The sequence below is a fragment of the Agelaius phoeniceus genome, chromosome 2 (assembly GCF_051311805.1).
Source record: "Agelaius phoeniceus isolate bAgePho1 chromosome 2, bAgePho1.hap1, whole genome shotgun sequence".
NCBI lineage: Eukaryota > Metazoa > Chordata > Aves > Passeriformes > Icteridae > Agelaius > Agelaius phoeniceus.
This window is the reverse complement of record NC_135266.1, coordinates 112,488,407-112,512,021: the sequence shown is the minus strand read 5'-3', so window position 1 is coordinate 112,512,021 and position 23,615 is coordinate 112,488,407. Positions and strand designations below refer to the sequence as shown.

The following is a 23,615-nucleotide window of genomic DNA, read 5'->3' as shown; positions in this document are numbered from 1 at the left end:
TGTGCTTCAAGGGGAGGGAAAGCAGCATCCTGCAGACATCTTAATGTCTATCCATTTTGAAAGGGGAATTCATGTATTTTTTTCTGGATACATCACATGCATGGGTAAATGCTAGAGATGAAATGATACTGTGTGGTGCTGTGTGGGGAAGTGTTTGGCACAGTGGGCTCAGTAAGGGAACGAGTGATGAGTCGCAGTCAGACACCAAGAAATGATGGTCCACAAGCCGCAAGTGCTTTTAATGGAATAACTTCCCACTTGTTTGATCAGATTTCTTGTAGTTGCCTCTCCCACCACTGTGCTGAAGGGTGAGCAGATACAGCTCAGTGAGAACGATACAAAAGAAACCACCCTGCATCTTGAGAAATGTTTAGCAGCTTAATTAGTTTCAGAGTATAATACTGTTAACAGTGCATAAATGACAGATATTTTCTGTTTATCTACATATGGTTCCTTCTTTGAGCTTCACCCATTGTTATTTAAATGAGTATTTTAAGTATCTTTTCTCCTGAAAAGCAGCCCCTATTTTTCTGTCCAATTTGATTTCACAAGATATTGTCAAACATCTTACTAGTAAGAGGATAAACAATATAGTCTGTACTCCAGCAGCCATAAAGGGAGAGGCAGGGGGAGAGGAATGGATTCCCCCAAGACACCCAGGGTTACAACTCAGGAAATCTGGGAAACAGAGGTCTTCAAGAGTGAATGATTTTGTGGGGTTTTCTGTGCTGCCTCCTGCTAATCTGCTAATCCTTTTGGAAAGCTAAAATTCATGGCTCTTTCTGGAGACAGCAGAGCACAGCTGATGCTGAGAGCAATTTTTTCTCTCAGCATAATGCAGCCAGTGCTGAGGTCACGGGGGCTGCAGAGGCTGTGCTCTGACTGCAATGGTAATAAAGCATGCTGGCTTGCACTGAGCATGAGCCAATTCCACTCTGTCACATCCCAGTATCTTCAAAATTTAGCTGAGCCACTGCTGTGCTAGGGCTCCATGGTATGACAAGTGAGCTTTCCATTAGATTCCTGGCTGTGTTAAAATCAACAGCAAATGCACTGTTTCTGCTAATTCTGAATAGCATTTCATTTGGACCTCGATGTGAAAGCAGAATACAGTAAGTTGTAAGTGACAGAAACAAATTAGTTCAGTATCTCAAGTTTCAAACCTCGTCATCTTGCAGGAAATCCTTTTGACAGCTGTTGTGTCAGCTGGTAGCCAGCAGGGAAAATACAAAAATTATTACCAACTCCAGAGTTTGTAATACAGAGGAGGGAGAGGGGGAGAGACAAATGGCAGTGTTGACTTTTTTTGTGTAATACAAACCACTGAAAGTCTCTTGGAAGAACAATTGCAAGGCCAGTGACACCTTTCCCCAACTAAAGGTGACAATGGTGCTGTTATTTCTCAGTTCCTTTGTGGTGTTCCTAGGCTGGTGGCCCAAGTGCCAAACTGGAGAACCTTTGCAGGAGGTTGCTGCTGCTGACAGTGTGGTTTGTGATCCCTGTAAGGAGCTTCAAGTCTCTGTTCCTGTGAGGCAGCACTGAATGTCTGACAAAGAATTTGAATCTGGGCTCTTAGTGACACAGCCTGAATCTGTTTGTCCTGAAAAGTGCAAGACCTGGGCTTTGGTGTGGCTCTAACAGCTTCATGGCTTGGCATCCAGAGCATGTTGGTCAGGATTGGCCAAGCTGCCATCTTTCAGGCCTTGGAAGGGATTTGTTCATAGAGGTCATCTTTGACTAAGTAAGTTAGGGTGGGCTGGAGTTCATGTTTTTGTTAACTCTGCTGGGAATGGGGATATGGATGTATGCTCTGGGGGAAGGAGGGGTTTTAGAGGTGCGCTTCTCAGTGAGCATCCCACAGGATCCCCTGCCCAGGTGTGCAGTGCATACTGAGGTCACTCCCTCTTCCCCTGCTGCAGAAGGTGCTGCACAGCCTTTTCCAGAGACCCATGCTGCCAGCACTGTGGTGCTTTCTCACTTGCTTGGAAAGGCAGCACAGCCCTGGTGCTTGGGGCAGTTGAGAAGAGGCTCAGGGGCATCAGGCTTCTGAGGATGGAGGGCTGAACATGCTGAGCTGGAGCTGTCAGCCCCAGTCCTTCAAACCTTACTGAGCCACCCTCTGTCAGCAGTGCTCAGCCCTGGTATGAGCTGTGGCTGGTTTGGTGCTGCAGGTCACAGGCTCTGTGCCTGGCCAGGTATGAGGACATAGAGAAAGGAGTGTCTCCTTGTCTCCAGCTTCTCTCTCTTCTAATATCTGCACAAGGAGAACCAGCTGCTCTTTGAACCTTCCCTTTCCCATGCAAGCAGTGCGCAGAGCACCAGGCACTCTGTGCACCCTGCTCACTGGAGGTGCTCCAGATGTTTGGCTGTTTCTCTTGGGGTTATGCTCGCATCTGCTGTGGGTGTGCAATGGCAGAGGGCTCCCAACACTGGCTTGCTATGAAACTGGTAAGCCATCAGAGCCCCTTGCCTGCTGCTGGGATGCTGTGTAACACAGGGAAGTCCACCTAGGGGGCAAGGCAGGGCTGCAGCTCGCTCTGCAGCTCACTGACTTAGCATGATGGTAGATATATTTAAAGCTACTACCCTTGGCTGTGAATGGCTTGGCTCTATGCTGCAGGCCTGTGCCAGACTGTTAAAATCATGTTGTCATTCCATGGTGTATTTTCTATCTTATATCAGTAGGGTTTAAAATGTGTGTGTTGTTTTACTTAACATTTCATCAATGACTGAGGGTTACTTTTAAAAAAGTTTTGTTTCTTCATCTACTTCAAGTGCATTTTTCCTTCATATTTAAGGTAATACCTTATGCTTCAAGCTAGGCAGCTGTGCAAATCCCAACTGGATCAGAGCTACCTCTTTTTCTAGAGCAAAACCAATCCCAGATGATCCATCTCTTTAAAACTTGGGCAATTAATGCTCCCAATATTACCTCTACAAAAAAAAAGTCATTATCATGTAAATGCAGAGTCCTGGTGCTTTGCCTTAAATACAACAAATGCCATCTCAGTTATATAAATTTATACAGGTTAAAAAACAATGAATGTGTTCTCCTTATATGAACAAAAACTCTTAAAGGTATTGCCCGCACCGTACAAGCTTCTGGAAGGCTTTCTTGAAATCCTCATTAAAGATTGTGTAGATTAAAGGGTTAATAAGGGAGTTTATATATCCCAGCCATGCTAGGAAATTAGACATGTCCTCTGAGATGTGACATGTTTCACAGGTATTAACAACTACTTCTTTTACAAAAAATGGGAGCCAGCAGATCACAAATGCCCCCAAGATCAAACCCAGCGTCGTTGCTGCCTTTCTCTCTCTTGTGCTGGAGATTCTCTGTTTTTTCCAGGACTTCTCGTGCTTGGATTCAGACCTGGGACTTCGTAGGGTGATGTTGATTTTATCAGAGCTCACCAGGGGATCTGAGGTCTTCTCTGTTGTGCTGGGCATTGAAGCTGACTTGGTGCTTCTTTCACCTGCGTCCAAAAGGACTTGTCCATTCACCCCCTCCTCCCTCACGATCCGGCTGACGCTTCTCCTGTGAAATGTCTTTGCTGCTTTGTAGATCTTGTAGTAAAGGATCAGGATCAAGGCCAGCGGGATGTAGAAGGCGCCAAACGTGGAGTAAATGGTGAAAACAATGTGGTCGTGTTTGATGATGCATTCGTCCTCCCTGCTGGTTGTCTGGTGCCTCCAAAACAAAGGTGGCATGGAGATAAAAATGGATATGATCCATACAACTGCTATCATGATGCCAGCGTGCTTAGGTGTCCTTTTCCGGGCGTATTCCACGGCATCCGTGATCGCTCGGTACCGGTCCAAAGCAATGGCGGAGAGGTGCAGGATGGAACAAGTGCAGCACGTGATGTCCACGCTCAGCCAAATGTCACACACCACCTGCCCCATGATCCAGGTCTCCTTCACGATGTAGACAATGCTGAAGGGCATCACCAGGACTGCCACAAGGAAGTCAGTCACTGCAAGAGAGCAGATTAGATAGTTGGCGGGGTGGTGGAGCTTTCTTGTCACAATTATTGCAGTCATCACGAGGGAATTGATGGCCGTTGTCATTAGAGCCAGCACAGACAGGGTAATGGAAATGAGAATCTTGGATGTCGCCCATTTGAAAGGTTCTTCTGATGTACTGTTCTGTTCAGTTGAGTTTATTAAATCCATGTTCCCTTTTAAAGATGATCTTTACCCGTAGCAGTTACCTGTTGGAAAAGTAAAAACATTCAGATGACGCACCCTTGATTTTTTGTTGTCTTAAAAGACTGTGGACCCTAAGCTTACAAGAAGTTCAGCCTTAGCATTAGAAATTATTCTGACTCCAGACTCCAGCCTGGTTCCTCGAGTGGCTAAAAATACTTACTTCCCTTCCAGCTAGAAGCACTTATTCTGAATGCTTTGTAGAGGAGTCCTGAAACTGGTTTAATGTGAACAACCTCATCCAAAAGTAAGCACTAATACTACTTTTAGGCTTGTGCTGTCTGCTCCACTAAGCAATGTAATGACTGTTGAAAACATTAATGCAGCAGGCATAATGCTTATTTTCCCCATATAAACTCATTTTCCCCATCAATAAGTGACTCATTCCTCATATATTAGCTAAACATGGGATTTCTTAACTGGGACATAGCTTTGAAAAGAAAATAGAAATGTGAAACATTGCCATATGCCCTTGGGTGACACCATACAAACAGGAGAAGGAAAAAATGGTGTGAGGAAAGTGTTGTATTATGTCTTCCTCTTATACATCTCTAAAATGAAGCATCTTAATAGGTTTTAAAGCTTCAAATGGTTCACTTATTGGCTAAGTGAAATATTAGATGTACATTAGAGCCCTGAGAACATCTTTACTTTTCCTCAAGTTTTGCTGTTCTCTGATTTCTGCCAAAGAAAACTTGGGTACTACTTGTTCTGACAATGACTCTTTCTATGGAAATAGCCTAACTCCTATGGCTCTGCAGGAAGGAAAATGCAGAGAAATACTGATGAAATAAGTTCTGGGTTGTGTTCTGGGGATACGTTCTTATCAAGAAGGGTTTCTGAGTACCCTGAAGAGTGCAGCTGAATTGGAGATTCCAGCTTTTACTGTGAGTGACAAGCTCTGCTCTAAAGATCAGGTTTCATCCTCTAGTGAGCGCTGACCTGCAATTTCTTGTGTAAGATCTACTTGATGAACACCTAAGTGGGGTTATCTTTCACAGATTTTTGAGTGTAGTGAGTGAGTTGCACTTTGGTTACATTGGATGCCACAAGTAGGGAAATGTGTGAAATTAGTGAATATTTTTTATTTCAGAAATTTGGTTTCGTTAACATAACTAAAGCTTTTTGATATGATGCTGGAGTGGCTGAAAAAGAATCTTGTTTACTGTTTATAACCTTGGACCCAACTCACTCACTTGCTTTGAGATTTTAACCCAGGCAGTGCTTAATATGCTACTGACTGCTCAGGAATGTTTTTAGCACTGATTGACCAACATTTAATTGAATGGAAGCACAAGGAAAGGAAATATATTTTATGTAGTGATATTTGCACAGGCCTAGCAGATACTTGTCCTGTACATGAGCTGATCACAACATGTGTGTGCTTTCTGTGTTCCTTTCTCTGAACTTGAAATATACTTTACACATGTAAAAACAGATCTTTCATCATGTCAGTGTCACCTTAAATCCTTCTGAATCCACGCTAATTTCTGTTTTGCAGATATTTTTGTCTACAGCTAGCTGCCTTCTAGGGAAAGAACAGACTATCTGCTGAATGCTCAACCTCTGCTAAATAAATCTTCCTTTTCAAGCTTGTGCAAATACATAGGGGAAAAAAGTTTATTGGGAAAAACTAAGATATCTGTGATATTCAGCAATTGATCATACTATGGTTAATCACTCGTTATGGTTAATCACCTTATAAATTTCTAACTCTTTGGATATTAGTCCTTAATTGCAAGCAAGGAAAAAGCAATTTAGAGCTAATGAAAGCTGATTAATAATTTTTGAAAGATTCTTCAGTTTGAGATTGTGGAGTAAGGAAGACACTCTGGGTAGATGTGCAAAAGTGGCGTGTAGGAATAAGCAGTTTCCTTAGTGCTGCTGTGATTTGGAGGCTCTTTATGGAAGCACAGTGGCAGAAATGTGCCCATTTCTGTGCAGTGATTATGCCTCTCTGTGTGGAGGCAGAGCCATGAGGGCTGTGCTGCTCAGGGCTGCCAGTCACAAAATTTGGTGGCTTTCCTGGTGGAGTGAGGTGGGGATCCATTTCTAACTGGTGCAGCTTTACTGGGTGATCATTAACTAAAAAGATTGTTTTATAAATATGGGGAGTTGAAGTATTGGCAGTATTTAAGGACTGCTGCTTCTTTCTCTTTTGATAATGGCCAGACGTGACCTAATTCTGGATTTTTTCTTAAGTGGAACTCAGTTCAGTCACTTGGTATGGCTGGTTTCTGCCCTCAGCAAGCAACCAAGCCATTCTCAGGAGTATGAAGGATGATCCTGTAGACAGTGCACTGGATTAGAATGCAGGAGAGCTGGCCTCTGCCCCTCTGCTTTAGCCTTTCCTTGTCAATTTTGAGCAAATTCATTACAGTGCTTCTGCTAATTCACTGTAAAACAAGAGGAATTCCCTGGAACCTTAGTTTGTTTATTTTTATTGCTTTCTCTTAGTAGCATGATTTATCTCTTGTGGAATAAGTTTGGCAGTGACTATTTCAAGCATGCAGCTATTTTCAGAAGAGTTGCTGCAGTCCAGATATTTGTAAGGCTACTTTTGTGGAGTTGGCAGCTCAGTGCCCCTCTTGTAGAGCTTATCACTGATATGTCTCTATCAGCTATCTCTGATATCACTCTATCAGCTTATCACTGATAACTCAAATTCCATGGCACCTACTCTTGCTGCAGATGGAAGTGTTGTTTTTTATTATTACCTTTTCAATACTCAACTGTTGTTCCAAAACTCTGGAAAGACTTGAAATGTTGATTGCATTACACTGTCCTGAATTTAAGACTGGTGAAAATGGTGCCTTGTACTTTATTCATTATTTTTTTATTATTATTTATGATTGTGGAATAAGAGCTCTGTAAACAAAGGAAGCTGCTGTTCACCTAAGATAGCATGCCTCTTATCTTGGACACAGGAATATTATTATTTTGGAGGAATTAGCCACTTCTACAAATCTTTTTTCCTTCCCTTCTAGATCTGGCATATTAAGGTGACCTGAATGTAAATACTTCCTTGTCTGTAAACACACACATTTATCATATTACTGATCATGTTTAGAAGGCATGGATGAAAATGTCTGTGCAGCCTTATCACAAAAGTAAGCATTGAGTTTGTCTAGTGGCCACTCAAGAAAAACGGATGTTGCTGGTATTTCAGCTTTTCTTGAGCATGTGTGTGTGTTATTAAGCCCATAACCCACCATTTGTGGCTAAGATTTACAAAATAACAATGTAATTGATCTTGTTCAACAGCCTTAGTCTGCCCTTTCAGGTTTGGAAAACAGTACTACTCTGCCTTTGAAAGCATGAAAAATAAATAAAAATCCCTAATGCTGGAGAAACCTGACTGGGAATACCTTTGGGAAAGGCACCATCAGTCTGTTGTTTGGGGTTCTGAATGTAGATTTAAGGGCTAGAAATGTACAGCTCTTGATTTTTGGGCCTCTTTTTTCTTTTTTTAATATTACTTTAAGCATTTGTGGAGAGAAAACTTGCTGATTTAGTGTTTACTGCTTTCGAATACAGGTTTTTGGAGAGAACTGGGAGGGGTGGGAGAAGGTGTTTATTTCTGGGTGGGTTCATTAGCAAAATGTGTCTTAATTAAAAACAGTAATAGTAATCAGACAGCAAAATAAGCCAGGGATTGAATTTAGGGCGTTTACATTGCTACAGGCAGCAATAGCAGCCTTTGTACTCTAAGTAAACACAAAGTTGTGCCAGGGCAGGGAAAGCTCCTACTTTTCCACCTTCCACCAGGCTTCAGCTGGCTTTGAAATGAAACACTTCACTTGCCAGCAGCAGGTGTCCCTTGCTCTGTTGGCCATTCTGACCTGAAGCCAGTTGGATTTAAATTGTTTTTATGAAGCTTTATAAATTTGTACAAATCCCTCCTAATGTGACTTCCTAATGCGTGTCTTTAGAAACTGACCAAGTGATGTACTAATGACAATTAGCTTCATCCATCATATTAAGTGTGAGTAGAGGGAAATATGGCTGCTTTGGATTAAAAAAATCCCATTTTAGAAAGAGGAGCTTGTACTTGGATCTGATAGGGGATGTGTACTTTGAGCTTGAACTCCCATGTCCCAACAGAGGAGGAAGGGCAGAGGGACACTTTCACCTGATTCTTGGTGTCCTTAAATTCTTTCCTGCCAATAACTCTTCCTAAGGCTCCTAAAGCCACAGTGCATCCCTGGGCCAAGGTTTGTGAGGGAAGTTCCTTGCCAGCTGAAGGCTGCTGCAGCAAGCCTGCCTTTCCTGGAATGCAAAGTAGATGTCTGTCAGCAGATTGAAGTGCGAAGCAGAAATTACAAGGTTGCCAACTCTCCTTACCCAGTCTGCATGTCTTCATGCTTAAAACCTTATTTTTTCTTTTTTTTCCCCCCCATATCTGCCACTTAACTCAGAGGTAGAGTTATTTCCAGTTCTTAATCTGTCAGAAAATATTTGTATATTCATGCTCAAGTAATGCTTAAGATTCCCTGTTTGGGTAATGCTATCCAGTGTATGGGACTGAGAACAGTTTGGACCTCAAATGTACTGGCAACTGGAGGAATATCTTAAAAGCTGTTTAGTTTTTGCTGTATGAGTCTCCAAAAACTGGAGTTATTTATAATTTCCACTTGTAAAAGGTCACAACAGACCTAGAAGCACAGACAACAAATCACAGCAAAATTACAGGTAAATCAATTGAACTAATATCAACTAAAGATAATGTGGAATTCTGTCTCCCATGCACGCCTCAGGAGAAGCAGGGGCAAATAAATAGGCTTTGCAGCATGCCCTGAATACCAACATAACACAGGAAGGAAACAAATCTGAGTCCTGGAGAATAGGTATCTCCATGTCTGAGCACAGGTGCTCTGATTTCTTACAGAATGGCAAAGTCCCTTTCTGTGCCTTGAACCTGGATTTGGTGCTTTTCTTAGCTGTGTAACACTCTTAAAAGTCCTTCTGTTGGCAAAATGATGTGCTGCAGTATGCTTTGTGTCAGGCACAGCAAAGATTATGCTAGCTTTAGATTTTCTGGATGTCTCTTTAAATTCATTCTGCCAGCAGAAATAATTCCAAATGGCTAAAATGACAAAGTCTGATAGACTTAGCCCTGAAAATTAGCACCCCAAGTGTCTACTTTGTCATGTTATTGCAACAGAGATAGGCAGTGCTTCCACTGAAGCAGCTGAAACACAAAGTCTGAAGCCTTCCTTGAGCTGCCAGGGAAAGGGAATTTCCCCTCTGCCATTGGATGCTGACAGGAGAGATGCAAGAACCAACTCCAGCAGGACAGGAATGAAGACAGTGCTCTCTGGTAAAAGGGAAGCACTGGAATAGCTCTGTCCCCATCTCCTTGGTGTGATTAACTCACCTTCACAATTCCCACTGTGATTCCTTTGCCAGGTTCTCTGCTTGTGTGTCCAGGACTGCGGTGCAGTCCCAGACTGCCTGTCAAGCCTGCCTGGAGGATCCCTCCCCTGCTTGTTGTCATCTTATCTGTAGCAACCACTGCATCTGCTTATGTTGAGGAATGTGATGTTCAGAGGGTAATTATGCATTCCTTGCTGCTGCTAACGTTGAAGTTAAGGGTTTGGCTTTCTGTCTCCTTTTGGAAAATTAGTCACTTGCCTGTGTTTGCTCTTTATTTCATGTCCCTCTGCCATCTGTTTTAATCTAGCTGAGGGGTGTGGGGAGAGGGAAGGAGGAGCAGCAAGAACACAGGATGATGGACTTGCTTATATAACACGACTCCCAAATCCAGCTTCAGTTACTTGGGTGGTCACAGAGTGAACCTGTTATGATTTGATCATTTTTGGCTGGAGAAAGAGAAGATTTCATTCTTCTATTCATAGTTCTCCAGAAGAGATGACAGTGATTTGTTTCTTTGTTAGGTGAAGGGATTTGGTTTCCTCCCTTATTTGATCTGAACCCCCAGTCCAGATCTCTCAGGATAAAGGCCTGGCTAATTTCTGTTGTGTTGTATATGTTGTGGAAGAGTCCCAGAGGATCAGGTCCTGGACAATAGTTCCCATGGGAGCTGCTTCCTGCCATCTTCTCTGCTGCTGATGCTCAAAGCTCTTTAAATAAATAAATAAATAAATGTGAGAAATGGTGTTTGAGCCCCCCATCAGTGTGAGCTCAACACTGAGCAGAATAGCACATCCATGATGATCCCATGTAACCCTGCGGCCACCACCCTGTCCTTAGAGGGGGCTGGGATCTGAACTTGATGCCTCCATAACATAAGTTAAGGGGCCACTCTCTTCCCATCCCTACTCTTTGGCATTCCTCTGTTTAATTTGGATCTAATGTGCCTGAAATGCCCCATTCAACCAAAAAATTTCTGTATTAGAAAAAGTTTAAAATTTTTACTTTAGTCCTGGTGAAGAAAAAGCAAGGTTCCTGCTTGTTTTTACTTTAAGTTTTTTTTTTTCTTTTTTTTTTTTTTTTGATTGGTAGTGAATCAAAGAAGTGACTAATCACCCATTTTTTTATCTGATTTGTACAACTAGTTTCTTACTAGGCAGGAGTGGCTTGTTTTCATTTGTATCAACTAAATTTGTACAGGGGGCTGAAAATGCAGAATGGCTTTGCTTGTGTTCCAAAAACACTGCCTTTTCAGGTAAGGGCTTGAACCCTGTAGGAATCACAAGGCAGTGCTGGAGCAAGGAGGTTGAGAGGCAGTTTTAGTTTGCTTGAACAGTCATAAAATGCAGCCTTGTTTCTCCCACTTCCCACTCATCCTTATGCTTTGAGGCCATGTGTTCTTTGACAGCCCTCTGAAAACACTTGTGTGTGCAGCTGCAAGTCCCAAACCTCCTTCACTGACAGACCTCCCTCTGAAACTCTTTTACAAGAAGGAGGTTCAGTAATAAAACAATCAATATTTTCAAATGTGTTCCTAGAAAAGATCTTCATTTCAAGCTATAACATAAGAAAACATAATTTTCAGACTGTACCCTGGTCCAACAGTTGGGGAATTATTTTTCTGCTGTGTGATCACCAGGACAGCTTTGAGGGAGAATTGGTCTCAGAAGAGTTTGCTGGAAGAGGAGTGAAGGTGACACATCCCTGTGCTCCTCATCTGCAGCAGGATTCTGTGTGACACAAGAACAGCACAAGTCTGTGGCTGATCACTTACGGTTAGGAGAGATGGCAAAATTCACTTAATGTTTAATCTCATCTCTGACCAGTTTTTGGAGACTGATGCTGTTTTAGATAGTATTTGTCTCACTGCATATTTCCCAGTGTCTTTCTCTGTACTTCTTCTCACTGTGTCATTTGTCTTTGTTCTAGTCCTCATCTGATCATCTTGGAGACTGAAGGTCGTTTCCCCTTGATCTTATTATCCATATGGCATGGCATAATCCTATCAGATGCAAACTCTGCACTGGGTTTGCCCTAAACAGCACTTCTCTAACATTTCCTTTATCAGGACTAACTGAGACAATTCAGGCTATTTCCCCTAAATGACGTACTACCTGAAGTACTTCTTGGCCCCGTAGTCCTGGCCAAGAAGTACTTCAAGCAAAACAAACAAAACAGTCCTTAAAGCCAATGATTTTGGAATAGGGAAGGATATTAAGAGAATCAACCTTTTATAGGAAGTAGAATTCAAGATTTTTATTTTTGTCCTGTCTCCATGGGAAAGACAGGGAGGAAAGCTGCCAGAAAAGCAGGAAGAATTTGTGGAAAGCTTTCTTAAAATGATGCATCCATGGCACAGGATTTTGTTGTGGAGGAATGTTTGGTTTTTTTTCTTTCAGACAATGCTTTTCTGCCAGAGGGTGCCAGGCTGCCTTACCCCTTGATTACTTGCACACTTAGGTTGGGGCTGTCTTTCTAAAATTCAGATCCTGTGCCTTCAAACTTAGATATATACTAACCAGGACATGATTTTTTGCTATACTCTGCATGGGGTGCCACAGTGCTGGTGATACAATACAGAGAACTGTTCTTGTACCTGCTTTCCCCTGCATGGACACAGAGCATTAATGTGGGCAAGTAACTGATCAGACTTTCCACGAGCACCACAGGATAACCAGAAAGTCCTCATTTGCTTCTTTCATGTGCTTTTCCTTTTGTGTGGAGTTTTTGTTGTTGGTTTTTTTTTTCTGTTTGTTTGTTTGGTTTTAATTATATTTTTTTAGGGATTTAAATCCTAGCATTGACACAACTGAAAATCTTAGCCAGAAGAATTACGTTCACACAGTGAACTGGCATAAATGCTAATGGCAGAAACCCCATTAGTTCCAGGGCTATTTAAACCATCTGTGTCTTGAGATCTGGGATGCAGCTATGCTGGCAAAACTTCTCAAGTGCAGATGGGCCTTAGCTTTCCTCCTTTTCACATTTCCAACTACTCTGCAGCTCTTGAGCATGCCTTTCTCTTTACTGCAGTTTCTTACTGCACTGCAATGTGATTCTCTTTAAAAGCAGCAGCATTTAGGCAGAATAAGTCCCAGGACAGCCTGCATGAAATCAAGTGTGTGGTGAGGAGAGCTGTGGAGATAGGGGAGAGTACATCGCGTGCAAGAGTTGTGAGGAGCACTTGAGGAAGTGGAACGGCTGGGAAGGAGGGTGCTGGAGAAACCAACCCCTGCTTAGTGTTTGCCTGTGGCTCTATCCCCCACTGGTGCTGAACTGCATGGAAATGATAAAATACAGCAACTTCCTTGCAGAGCTAAGATGCATCAAACAGCACTTCCACACGGTGCTGTGGAGGTCAGCATTTGGGTTTTCTGAGATTTCTGGCGGGTTTCCTTGGCTCAGTGTGTGTCTGCAGCAGCAAGGATGAGAGGAAAGCAGACTGGAGCAGCTGCCACCAGCTCAGACTGGCAGCTGATCTGGAAATGACTTGTGTGTTGTCAGGACTGGGAGCCCAGCAAAATCTCCCAAGATCCTATTTTGGCAGAGAATGGCTCTCTCTGAGGTCAGCTGCCATCAAAGCTTGCTGAAGAATTCCTGGAAACATTCAGCCTTGGGTGTATTTTTAGGGGTACAACACTGTTCAGCAGGACAGTCTCAAACTGTCCAAACACAGAAACAAGGATTTATCTTCCTTAGGAAGCTCCCTGGATGTGCCAGGTCTCTTGTAGTAGATGTTGTGAATACTAAATCAGCGCTTAAGCTCTCTAATGCTTTGTGAACTCATTTTCATTTCTGATAGGAAAATAACAGACTGTCACACACAACTTTTTTCCTTTGCATAATTCAGATGTAGTTGTGACACTTGACACACAGCACAGATGACAGTGAATGGCTCCTTAAAATTTAAACAGATGATTCAGAATTAATTATGAAAACCAACCTTATAGTTGTCCTAGGAAATCAATACAGATGATCATTGTCTAAGAAGATCACACAGCTCCAGCTGACCCCCAAAATTTCTCATTGATAAAGCAGCTAAAGAATCTTGAATGATAGACTACGGAAGTATTGAAAAGTTTTTGGTTTTCCTGTTGTTGATATTTTTTTTCCATTGAGAATATATCGGTGTTGACTTTCTAAGATCTTTTAAAACATAACTTTGTGACTATGAAAGCCTTCAGCATTCTACAGAAGTTTAGGTACAACTTTGTCCTAGGGATTCACTTTAGCTCTTGGTTTCCTGAGTAAGAAAAACCTATGCAGTTTCAAAAGAGGGTTGTGCAAATCTAACTTTTAGATTTAGATTGTAATCATAACATGAAGAGGAAATAATTTTAGCACCTTATTTCTCCTTAAGTTGTATGCTGAGAAAATGAAATTTGTGTTTTTATATGATAAGAATGTTACTTTGAAAACCTGGTGCACTCTTGCAATGTATTTCAATATATTTCACAATGACTGTTAAAAAAAAACCTGTTTGACTGTACTTGCACATGATAACATGAAATATTAGTTTGATTGTGAAAAGAAGCATTAAACAGACTGGGTCTAATTGCCCAAATCCACAGAAGGCACATCAGTGCTCTGAACTGCTGCAGGAGAGCTCAGAAAACCTCCAGCTGATTCTCAGCAATTGCAGGGTTTCTGTGGCCCCTGTCGTTTCTGAGAGAGATCAGGATTGTAAGATGTGCTTTCACATAATAACATGGTAAAAAGCAAGAGTAAAGGACAGAGGCAAATGGTTAAAGTGCTGATCTTCAGAGACTGGAAGAGGCCTGGAAAAATCAAAGGTGAGCCCTTGCTTCAGCATGATCTGGCTTGTTTGTTATGTATGGGAACAGCAACATCATGCTTAGCACTGCTGGAAATGCTGAATTCCTTTCCCTGGGTTGCTTACAGCCCAACTGTCACATTGGGAAGCTGGAGAATTTCTCTATGGACTAGAGCATGAAAAACTATTTTTCTACTAGGAGATTGGAAAAGATCAAATTATAACTTCAAAGCTGTCTGCTCAAAAATGCTTCTTTCAATTTTAACCTCTGAAGCTACAGAAATTTATGGAAAAAGGCTTTTAACATTTTAACATCAATGTACTGTTGATAAGCAATGAGACCTGTAGTATGAGTTCTGACATTGTTTGCCCTTGTGTAGGTACACATGTGTATATTGCATCTTATTTTACCCCATTATTTCTGTGTTTTCTATTTTAAGAAGTCATCATTGAAAACTACATTTCCTTAGTGTTCAAAATGCCTCTTTGCTCTTTGAAGCTGAAGAACTTTATAATGTTAACTCTTCTGGAAAGGAGCAATGAACAGATTCAGGGAAGTGCCCACTTCTGTAAAATACCTTCGGGATTTTTTCCTCATTCCAAGTTTTCCCATTTTCAGCCACTAAATGCTGACATTGCATTCTGTGATTATTTTTCCTCTTTGTTTCTTTATTCACAATCTTTAGGATGTGACTTGTTCATATATAGCAATTATTCCCCCTCCTAGTCCCGAGCGTTAGAGGCTTTCAAAAAAAGACACAGGGGGGTTATATATGCATAAATCAGGGGGATGCTCTCTCTAATCAGTTGACCTGAGTATCTAAGGCTTCAAGTAAGACTGAAGAGAAATAGCTGGATCACCAGCATTTAGAACAGAGAAAATGGTTGTGGTTGCCAGCATCTGAAGAAATTATATGTATTTTTACATGGAAGCTCCATCTGTTTGTACTTGCTTAGCTCTGGGAATTGAGGTTGAAAAGTTCCAACACCATTAACTGCAGTTCCTGGCTCTGCTCTTACTTGACCTCTACTGCAAGGTTATTATCCTTTCTGAAAATTCAAATGGATTGTTTTAGACCCAGGCAAGCAGTCACAGTATTTTCTACCTGCAAAGAGTTTGAGTTTCTTTGTTCTCTCTGTTTCTGTTAATGCCTCCTAATGAAAAAAAAAAATCATTAGGCACTAATTTAGGCCATGCAGCAGACTTTATCTAAAATCTTAGAATCAGTTGTGTGGGAAATAACATTGTATTATGTTACACATTTTCTTTTGATTACTGCACTTTGACCTGGTTTGACCATAATATTGACTGTCAGTATTCTCTATTCACTAGATAATAGGCAGAACTGCATGAAAGAAAACTGCAAAGACATGACCATTAATTCATCAACTATTCTAAGTCAAAATTCAAATATTAATTTGGAAAAAAACCCTATAACAAACAGAATAGGAGCTTTCAGAAAATTTGTGATTTGAGGTAGTGTTGTTCAAGGTAAAAATGCAGTGCACTAAAGTCCTTGGTTCCCTAATATTTTCAGTTAGTAGTGGAAAAAATGCTGCTGACCTTCTAATACCATGAATGTTTCTCTTATCTCAGTTGGAGATATTTTGTGAGAAGTAGGTGCAGAAGAACACTGTAGAAAGAAGCAAAACTGCCCCCCCCAAGCCTAAGAAAAAAATAATGAAATAGAAAACAACAAAAACAACAAACCAACCCCCAAAAATAAAATTTGACTATGTCTTATAATCATCAAATATGGCAGAGGATCATTAGATTAACCTTTTGTTATGATGAAAAGCATTGCTGTAAGATGTTTTTCAGCTGTATTTAATGGGATCAGTAGGTTTATGCTCCTTATTACATTGAAATGGATAAAGATTTTAATTTAGATAAACAGGTACCTGACATGGTCTGTTGTTGTGGGTTTTCTTTTTTATATAACTGCTGCTTTTATGTTGGCTTCTGACTTCTGTGATGATTAACAGATAATTACTTTTCCTGTAGTGAGCAGTGCTGAATTTAGGTGGCAAGAAGGAATTATGTTTTTTGTGTGGATGTTGCAGCAGGAACGGTGTAGCCAGTGTCCATGTGGGTAATCCTGAATAAAAGCAGCTGCATCTGCTCAACTCAGAGAACTTGGCTGCCCTTTTTGGTTTGCCTCGGCCCGATTTAGAGAACTGTGTCAAAATGTGCCTCTTCAGGCCTGTGAAACAGATGAATCAGTTTAAATGCTAGAGGTTGCTATTCAGTTGGGAGAAGTTGATATCGGTGCCAAAACTGTTTTGGAAAGGTCCCTGTTGGATGTCAGAGCGGGACAATACAAATCAAGCAACTGTTCCTGCCCCTTCCTGCCTCCCTGAACTGATTTATCTCTTCTGTACCAGGGCACCTCTTTGCCACCTTGGCCTCCACCCTGCACGCCCAGGATCCCACAAGCCCTGCAGTGTCCAGCAGCTGGTGCCGAGCAGGGTGGTGGGATCCCTGCTGTTGCTTTGTGACTGCTAGGAAATCATGCTTCAGGATGCACTGGGGGAGCTTGGTGAGTGAATGACTTCAGTGTGTAAAATGGACAATCCAGCACTTGTGCTTTGTAAATATATTGAACACTGTCAGCTCTGCAGAGAGTCCTGCGATGGAAAGATTGAATTAAGGTGTAAAATGCATTTAGGCTAGAAAGTATCCAGCTCAAATAATCTGTTACAGCTTCCAGTTGTTCTTCCTTCAGCCTGAGTGCAGGATACTTTAATCACATCTATTTAATTTCATCCAAGCTTGCTTGGATGCTGTGGTGTGTAGTGCCAGTCATGACCCCCAGAAAGTTATACTGCAGAACCACTTGAAAATAACAAAGCTCAGTATCTACAGGTGTCAGCATGGTCAAATGGTTGCACATTGCTCAAGGTAACCTTTTCAAAGACAAGTGATGATGAGAAGTTTGGGTTTCTGAAAGAGTGAATGGCTGAAGCCTCAGGGAGCTGCTATCAGCAGCGCTGTGTTCGGGGGCACAGCAGGTCCTCCTTTCTTCTTCTCTCATCCCCTCCTGTTTTCATAATGAAATGCAGCAAAAAGGGGGTTTGCTTATCAGATGCTTTGAACACAAGGCAATTATTTATCAGTCCTTTTCCCCCAGTAATTCCTTTACACCTGGAAAAAATAAATGCATTCTAGCCTGGGGTCCTTGCCCCATGCCACTGATGGTCTCATACACGTTTTTCTATGTCGAGCTGAACAATTGCCAGATCAAGGCTTAGGGCCTGTAAGTCTTAATAGGCTTTAAGATAAGAATTGTTTGATTGTTACTTAATTACTAAATAATGTATTTTTCCAGCCTAATATGATTAAAACTCTTTTACTGCCATGATAGTTGTTACAGAATACCCAGAAGGAGGATATTGAGCTGTCTTCGAATTACAAGTTGGTGTCATTGTGGCTCTTCTTTTGCTCACATGTAAGAGTAGGTGCTTTTGAAGGGAAGAGGTGCTTTTGACCTTTTTTTCAACTGCTGGGAGTGTGCTTTCTAGAGCTTTTGTGTGGGTGAGAAGTATTCCTGAGAAGGAAGCTGGGCTGCGTCAGTGACAGCATTGTGCTAACAGAAGTCTGCAGAATAATTGCTGAGACATCCGTTTAGGAAATTGGTGGCAGGGGGCTCTTCATTTGCTTGACTCTGTGGCATGACAAAGTTATTTTCCAGTCTGGAATTGAAGGAAGTATTTGGATTTTTTACTGCTACTGTATGAGAGATTCATAAGAACAATATTAATAACAACAGCAGTTACTTCAGGCTTCTTCATCTCCATGTGTTGGCTGCATTGTAGGTTGCTAATAAAAGTGGTGTTATAGATTGCAGTGGCTTATATGTGGGAATAGGTCTTTTTATATTCTCACTTCACCATGGATGACGTTTACTGCATTTGCACTTTTAAAAGCAGTTATGTAACATCAGCAAAAGGTGTGTCAGAGGAAAGGCAATTGACTTTGAAAAGTTTTCATAAGCTGTGTTATTAAGTATTTATCTGTGTGGTCTCAGAGCAGGTAGTCTGAAAAGTAACTGCCTTTAAGAACATCACAAATGCTGCTTGGGACTGCTGGGAGAGCACTATTTGGACCATTTATCTATCAAAACAAGAGACTGATGAGCACAGGAACTTTCTTCTGACAAGAGTAAAAATGTCAGTCTGAGCAGTTCTTGCCGTTTCAAGCCTTTGCTTTTCATTTAAAATTCTACTGCAGTTTGATCAGAACATTAAAGTCTTGCTCAAGTTCTGTGTCCTGTTCAATCAGGAGATTTTTTTTTTTATTCCTATATGATGCTACAGATTCTAGAGAACTAACAATTCAGGGAGTGAGGAGTCTACATTCCTCCTTCTAGAGGTTTTGTGTGGTTAGAAATTACATTATATTGGCTATAAAGAAGTTTTTAGTGCTAATGCTGTAGTCATATATAGGAGAGTTTTTGAAAAGACAACAACCATACTGCCTATGTTTATTGACTTTAGCCAAAAGACATAGATTCAGCTGCTTGCTTTTCCTGAAGCTCTGTTTATGACCAGAAAAAGCTCATAAAGATCTCCTGTTTTCCATAAAACTGGGTAAAAAAACCTCATGCATCAATTTCTTGAGATGCTCTTTTAACATCTAGGTGACTTCCTGCACATCTTTAAAGAACACTTCATCTTGCATTGATATTTAAATCAAATGTCTCTCAACCTATAGGAAATACTACAGCTAAGTATCTAAAATTGAAGTGATTTAAAGGAATTAAATGTGGTTACGTAGTATTTCCCTATTCTCCTATATTGCAAGCAGTATGTCAGGGACTGTATTTGTTTAATTGTATTTTTAATATTTAGGCTTAATGGTTCACCTGTTCCTCTAGGCTCTTCTGCAATTTTCCTACTTGTACATAAGGAGTTAATGAAATAAACCTTCTCTATCAAGGAGATGTAACCCTTCCTTCAGCAGATAGAATTATGACAATAATAATGACTGGCAATAGAAAATTTACATACATATAAATTTAATTACCCATTTTTTGTCTTTGGACATCTGGATTGCCAACAACACATGGCACTAAAATTTGTTTTTGGGTTTCTTTATTTTATTAATCATTTAGGTGTCTGATAATGTAAGAAGTAGAGTGTCTATGAGTAGGGAGAGAAGTTGAATATTTCCTGGCTCCCTTTTCCTTCCTCATCTACTAGAAACACAGACACTAGTAAAGTTAAAGATAAGATTTTTACCTTTTTGCTTTAGCTGCAAAGAAATGCACAAAATTGGCAACTTAGTGCCCCAGGAGGGGTTGAATAAGTACTTTCCTTTTGCTCTAGTGGCAAAAATGTCTTGAAGTAAAGCTGAGCTCAGTCCCCTGTTTCATAGAGCTTTTAGAATATTTTTCCGTGCAATTTGACTGAATGCTCCCGTTTGGCTGCCTTTCCCATTCCATACCCCTTGGCAGCAGCGAGTTGGTCACATTTTCCCTGCCAATCTCTGCACATTCTGCAAGTAGTCTGAGCCATGAGCACTGTCCATTAGTTCTGCAGCAGAGAACCCAGCAGCAAATCCTTCCTGATGCATCTCCTGGGGAGCAGATTTGCTTCTTGGGTCCACTGCTTCTGATCCGTCAGGTAGAAATCCAGCCTAAGCACACTGAAAGGTTACAGAGGACTTTGTGAGCTCTTGCTTGAACTTCTCAGGGTGATTTATTAAGCTTGGAGAGCCATTTGGAAGTGTAATGGGTGTCTAGGATGCTGAAAAGCTGTCTGAGACCAGGAGCCTACCATTAAGGATGACATACTGGTTTCAGCAGCATTTGTGTTTATAAGGTTTTTTGCCTTGAAGCAATTATGGTTTCACCCAGGTGTGGTAGTGTGGGAGGGTTTTTGAAGGTGCAAGCTGGAGTTCCAGGATGCAAGCACTTTGCACCATCATTGGGAGCCTTGATGGGTGCACAGGGTGAGCTGAAATCAAATGCTGATTGATCCTGTTAATTGATCCATCACAATACCCCTGCCAAAAGTGCCTCCTTCCAGGAGAAGCCATCCAAGTGCCTTAAAGATTTAAAGCAGGGATTCAGACATGGCAAATCAACATGTTCACCATGACTTGCATAAGGATGCAGTCATTTTCTTAGTTGCTAGTGAGAGAGAGCTGAGTATAAATAACTTAAAGACAATTTAGCTGGTCAACTGCTGTAAACTTCTCTCCAAGTAAAGCCAAAATTCTTTGACAAAGTACTTTCTGGTGTGCTTGAGCATAACAAGACAGAAGGAGGCTCTTGGGCTTTCTTCTAGCCAAGGCAGAGCTACAGGTGGAAGATTTCTTACATAAAATGGTGTAGCTCAAGGATGTATCCATGAAAGACAATTTTTGTAATATTTCTTTCCAAGTCTTATATTCTCTAGTAAGAAAATACTTTTTTCCCAAGAAAACAAGTGTGGCTGAAAGGAACTCTGGCATAATAATAATAACAACAGTGCTTCAAAGGGCAACAGTCTCCTCCTTTTCAAATTAACTTGTTACTTAACTTGAAAGTTGATAAGTTGATCCCTTTTGCATTTCACATGGCTGGGGTTAAACTGTGGCACATATTTGATTCCACAGCTGTTGGCAAGAGCTGTTGTTTGGAAGCAGTAGGACCAGAAAAGACACTTTTCTGCCAATGATGGCAGATGACCCAGCTCCAGACAAGACATCACCAGTGTTGTTCTGTCTAGGGTAGAATATCCTTGCCACAAAGGGATCTGGCATTATCCTTAGTGTACTTGGTACCTCAAGAAGCAAAGCAAGCAGCAAAGCTCAGGAAGGAAAGTTGGAGTAATCTGTGTAGTTGGTAAGCTTTCTTCAAGCACATTTTACATTGTCAGCTTCCTCTCTTAGGCTGAGCTTTTCCTCCATGCCTTAACAGTGAGTGATCTTGTGTTTCTTAGCAGAAGCTACATGAAGGATTAAAAGTAATAGCATATTTTTTTCTGTTGGAGAAAGGTATCCCTTGGCCTAAGCTCCTGGTAGTGGAGAAAGATCCACAGCTGATTTTTATTCTGACACTGTGGTACCTTGCTTGAGTGTATGGACAAAACGAAACCTGTCTGTGTCTGTCTTTGCACTGATGACACTGGACCTGGGGACTGGGAAAGTCAGATAGCTCCCAAAGTGACCTCTCTGTTCCCTCTGGGAAGCTGCCATCTATAAGCTGGAGAGCAATGATCCTAGCAGCCACCCCTATTATAAATCCAAAAGGGACAAGCTTCAGGGAGCACCCTGTCTCCTTGTCAGTGCTGGTCAAAAGGATGAAATGCAGTCACTCAGGAATTGTGTGGGAGTGACAGCTGCCTCATGCACCTCTAGCATGGCTGGAGGTGGTGTTTGTCTTCCCATTGCTCCTTCATCTGTGAACTGCAGCTTGAAAACCCCACGAGGGAGCTCAGAGAAGCTTTTCTCCCAGGAGGGCCTTCTCCTGTGTTCAGAATTTAAAAAGTACCATGCTGGAGCATTAGAGAGCAAGGTGGAAGTAAATTATGACAAATCAATTAGCTACAAGTGCTATTTAGAGAGTGTTTTGGATTGAAATAGGCACCTAAGAGCGTGAAGTATTCTGTCAAATCATTGAACATGAGGGTGAAAAATGGAGGAAGTCCATTTTAGTACACATGTTCAGCCACATTAATTAGAGCAAACTGATGATTTTCTTCTGCTGGGAAATGTTGAGTCTGTACTCTCAAAAGAAAATCCCTCTTTAGAGGGAAAACTCTCCAGCAGGTTATTGTGTACAGGCTCCACTTATGACTGTGTGAGATTTCCCTACCCATGTGTCATGCTCCACACTGGGAACATTGGGGGAAAATAACATTTTAAACCATAAATGGAGGAATTTAAATGACTAAATGCAAACATCTAATCCTTAATTGTCACCCTACACAGGGAAGCAGTCATCTCCAGGGCAGAGTTGTTCTCAGCCTGAAGTAGCTGTCTCAGTTGAGTCAGGTGAATTATGCCTGGAGGTGCTTATTTCTCCCCACTGATGTAAAGGGAGCCTGGGAACACTGACTCACATACAGAAGTGCGCAGTGTGGCCCTCTAGAGCTAAGGGAGATGAACCCTGCCCAGGAGATCAATAGTAGAAAATCTAAAGATTAAGATTTCCAAGCAGAGCATTTGTCATGTCCATTGTGGTGTTACACAGTGGCCAGAGAACACATGGCATGAAAATTTCAGAGCTGCAGTGGTTCATCAGTGAAGATAACCAACAGAGCAGGGCATGCAAGGAGCATATTTTTTAGGATGTTTGTAGTAATATCAACATTGAGATGACCTCTGTTGGGGAATTTATATCATTGGGGTTCACCAGCTGTCTTTGCACCCTTGTAAAAGGAAACTCAGAGGAAAAGCAAGAGAACTTAGAATTTTATCTCATTTCAGCCTGTTTGTATTACTCTTAGAAAATAGCTGCTTTCCTGTAATACTTCTGTTATTAAAATTCTCCTTTTCCCTTTCTCTTCTACCTGGAAAATTGTGTATGGTGCCACTTGGATTTTATCTTGGCAATAATCAGTTTCTCATAAATGAGAATATGGGAGTATGAGATGTGAGGTAATGGCGCAATTTATGGAACTAAAGAACTTTCAGTGAGTCTTCAACAATGTATTACGTCTAAATTCACGCATTTTAAAAATGTACCATCGACATAGGGATGTGTTGAGGGCCTGTGTCTAGAACAGCAAAAGTTGGCTATTTCCCTATATTAAACTATAAAAGCACTTCTAACTTCAAGGACGTGGAACTGCAAGCTGCTAAATATATATATTTTTTTGAACCAATATGTGTCTCTATAAAGACAATGAATTGTGACTGCCTTCTCATCTTGTGCAAAGAACAATAAGTCTTAGAAGGCAGCAGCTTTAAAGATTGGTACTTAATTAGAAAGTGTCCTAAATGAAAAGTCAGCGTTTTAATAAATTTCCTCTAGGATGAAAGAAATGTCTCTCAAAGGAAATTGCAGCAGACGTGTGAGTATTTGGGATCACTGGGGAGACCTTGGCATTTGAAGAGAACTTGAACTGTGAAGAGTTTGCTCAGTAGTTTTGAAGAATGTGTCTGTGTGCAAACACTGTGTGTGCATAACATTGAAAAATGTCTATAAACACATAGATATATAGGGGTTTTTATACCCACTAAAAAATCCCAAAACAGCCCCCTCGAAATACAGGAATAGGCATCTTTCTGAGTAGCACTAGTGGGTGGGAGGAGAGGTGGTAGCAGAAG

General features: G+C 41.3%; 1 protein-coding gene across 3 annotated transcripts in view; it reads right to left on the bottom strand.

The window, feature by feature from the left end:
* Nucleotides 1-220: 220 nt before the first annotated feature.
* The window catches only part of HTR1F (5-hydroxytryptamine receptor 1F), a 103,394-nt gene continuing 79,999 nt past the window's right edge, over nucleotides 221-23,615 (bottom strand). For 2 of the 3 annotated variants that reach the window (XM_077174545.1, XM_077174543.1), the window contains one exon: nucleotides 221-4,214. In XM_077174545.1, coding sequence (XP_077030660.1) covers nucleotides 3,073-4,176 — 1,104 coding nt within the window. In that variant the 5' untranslated portion in view covers nucleotides 4,177-4,214 and the 3' untranslated portion in view covers nucleotides 221-3,072. Of the gene's footprint in view, nucleotides 4,215-11,174; nucleotides 11,313-23,615 lie in introns of all 3 variants that reach the window. The other variant, XM_077174544.1, reaches the window with a different exon arrangement.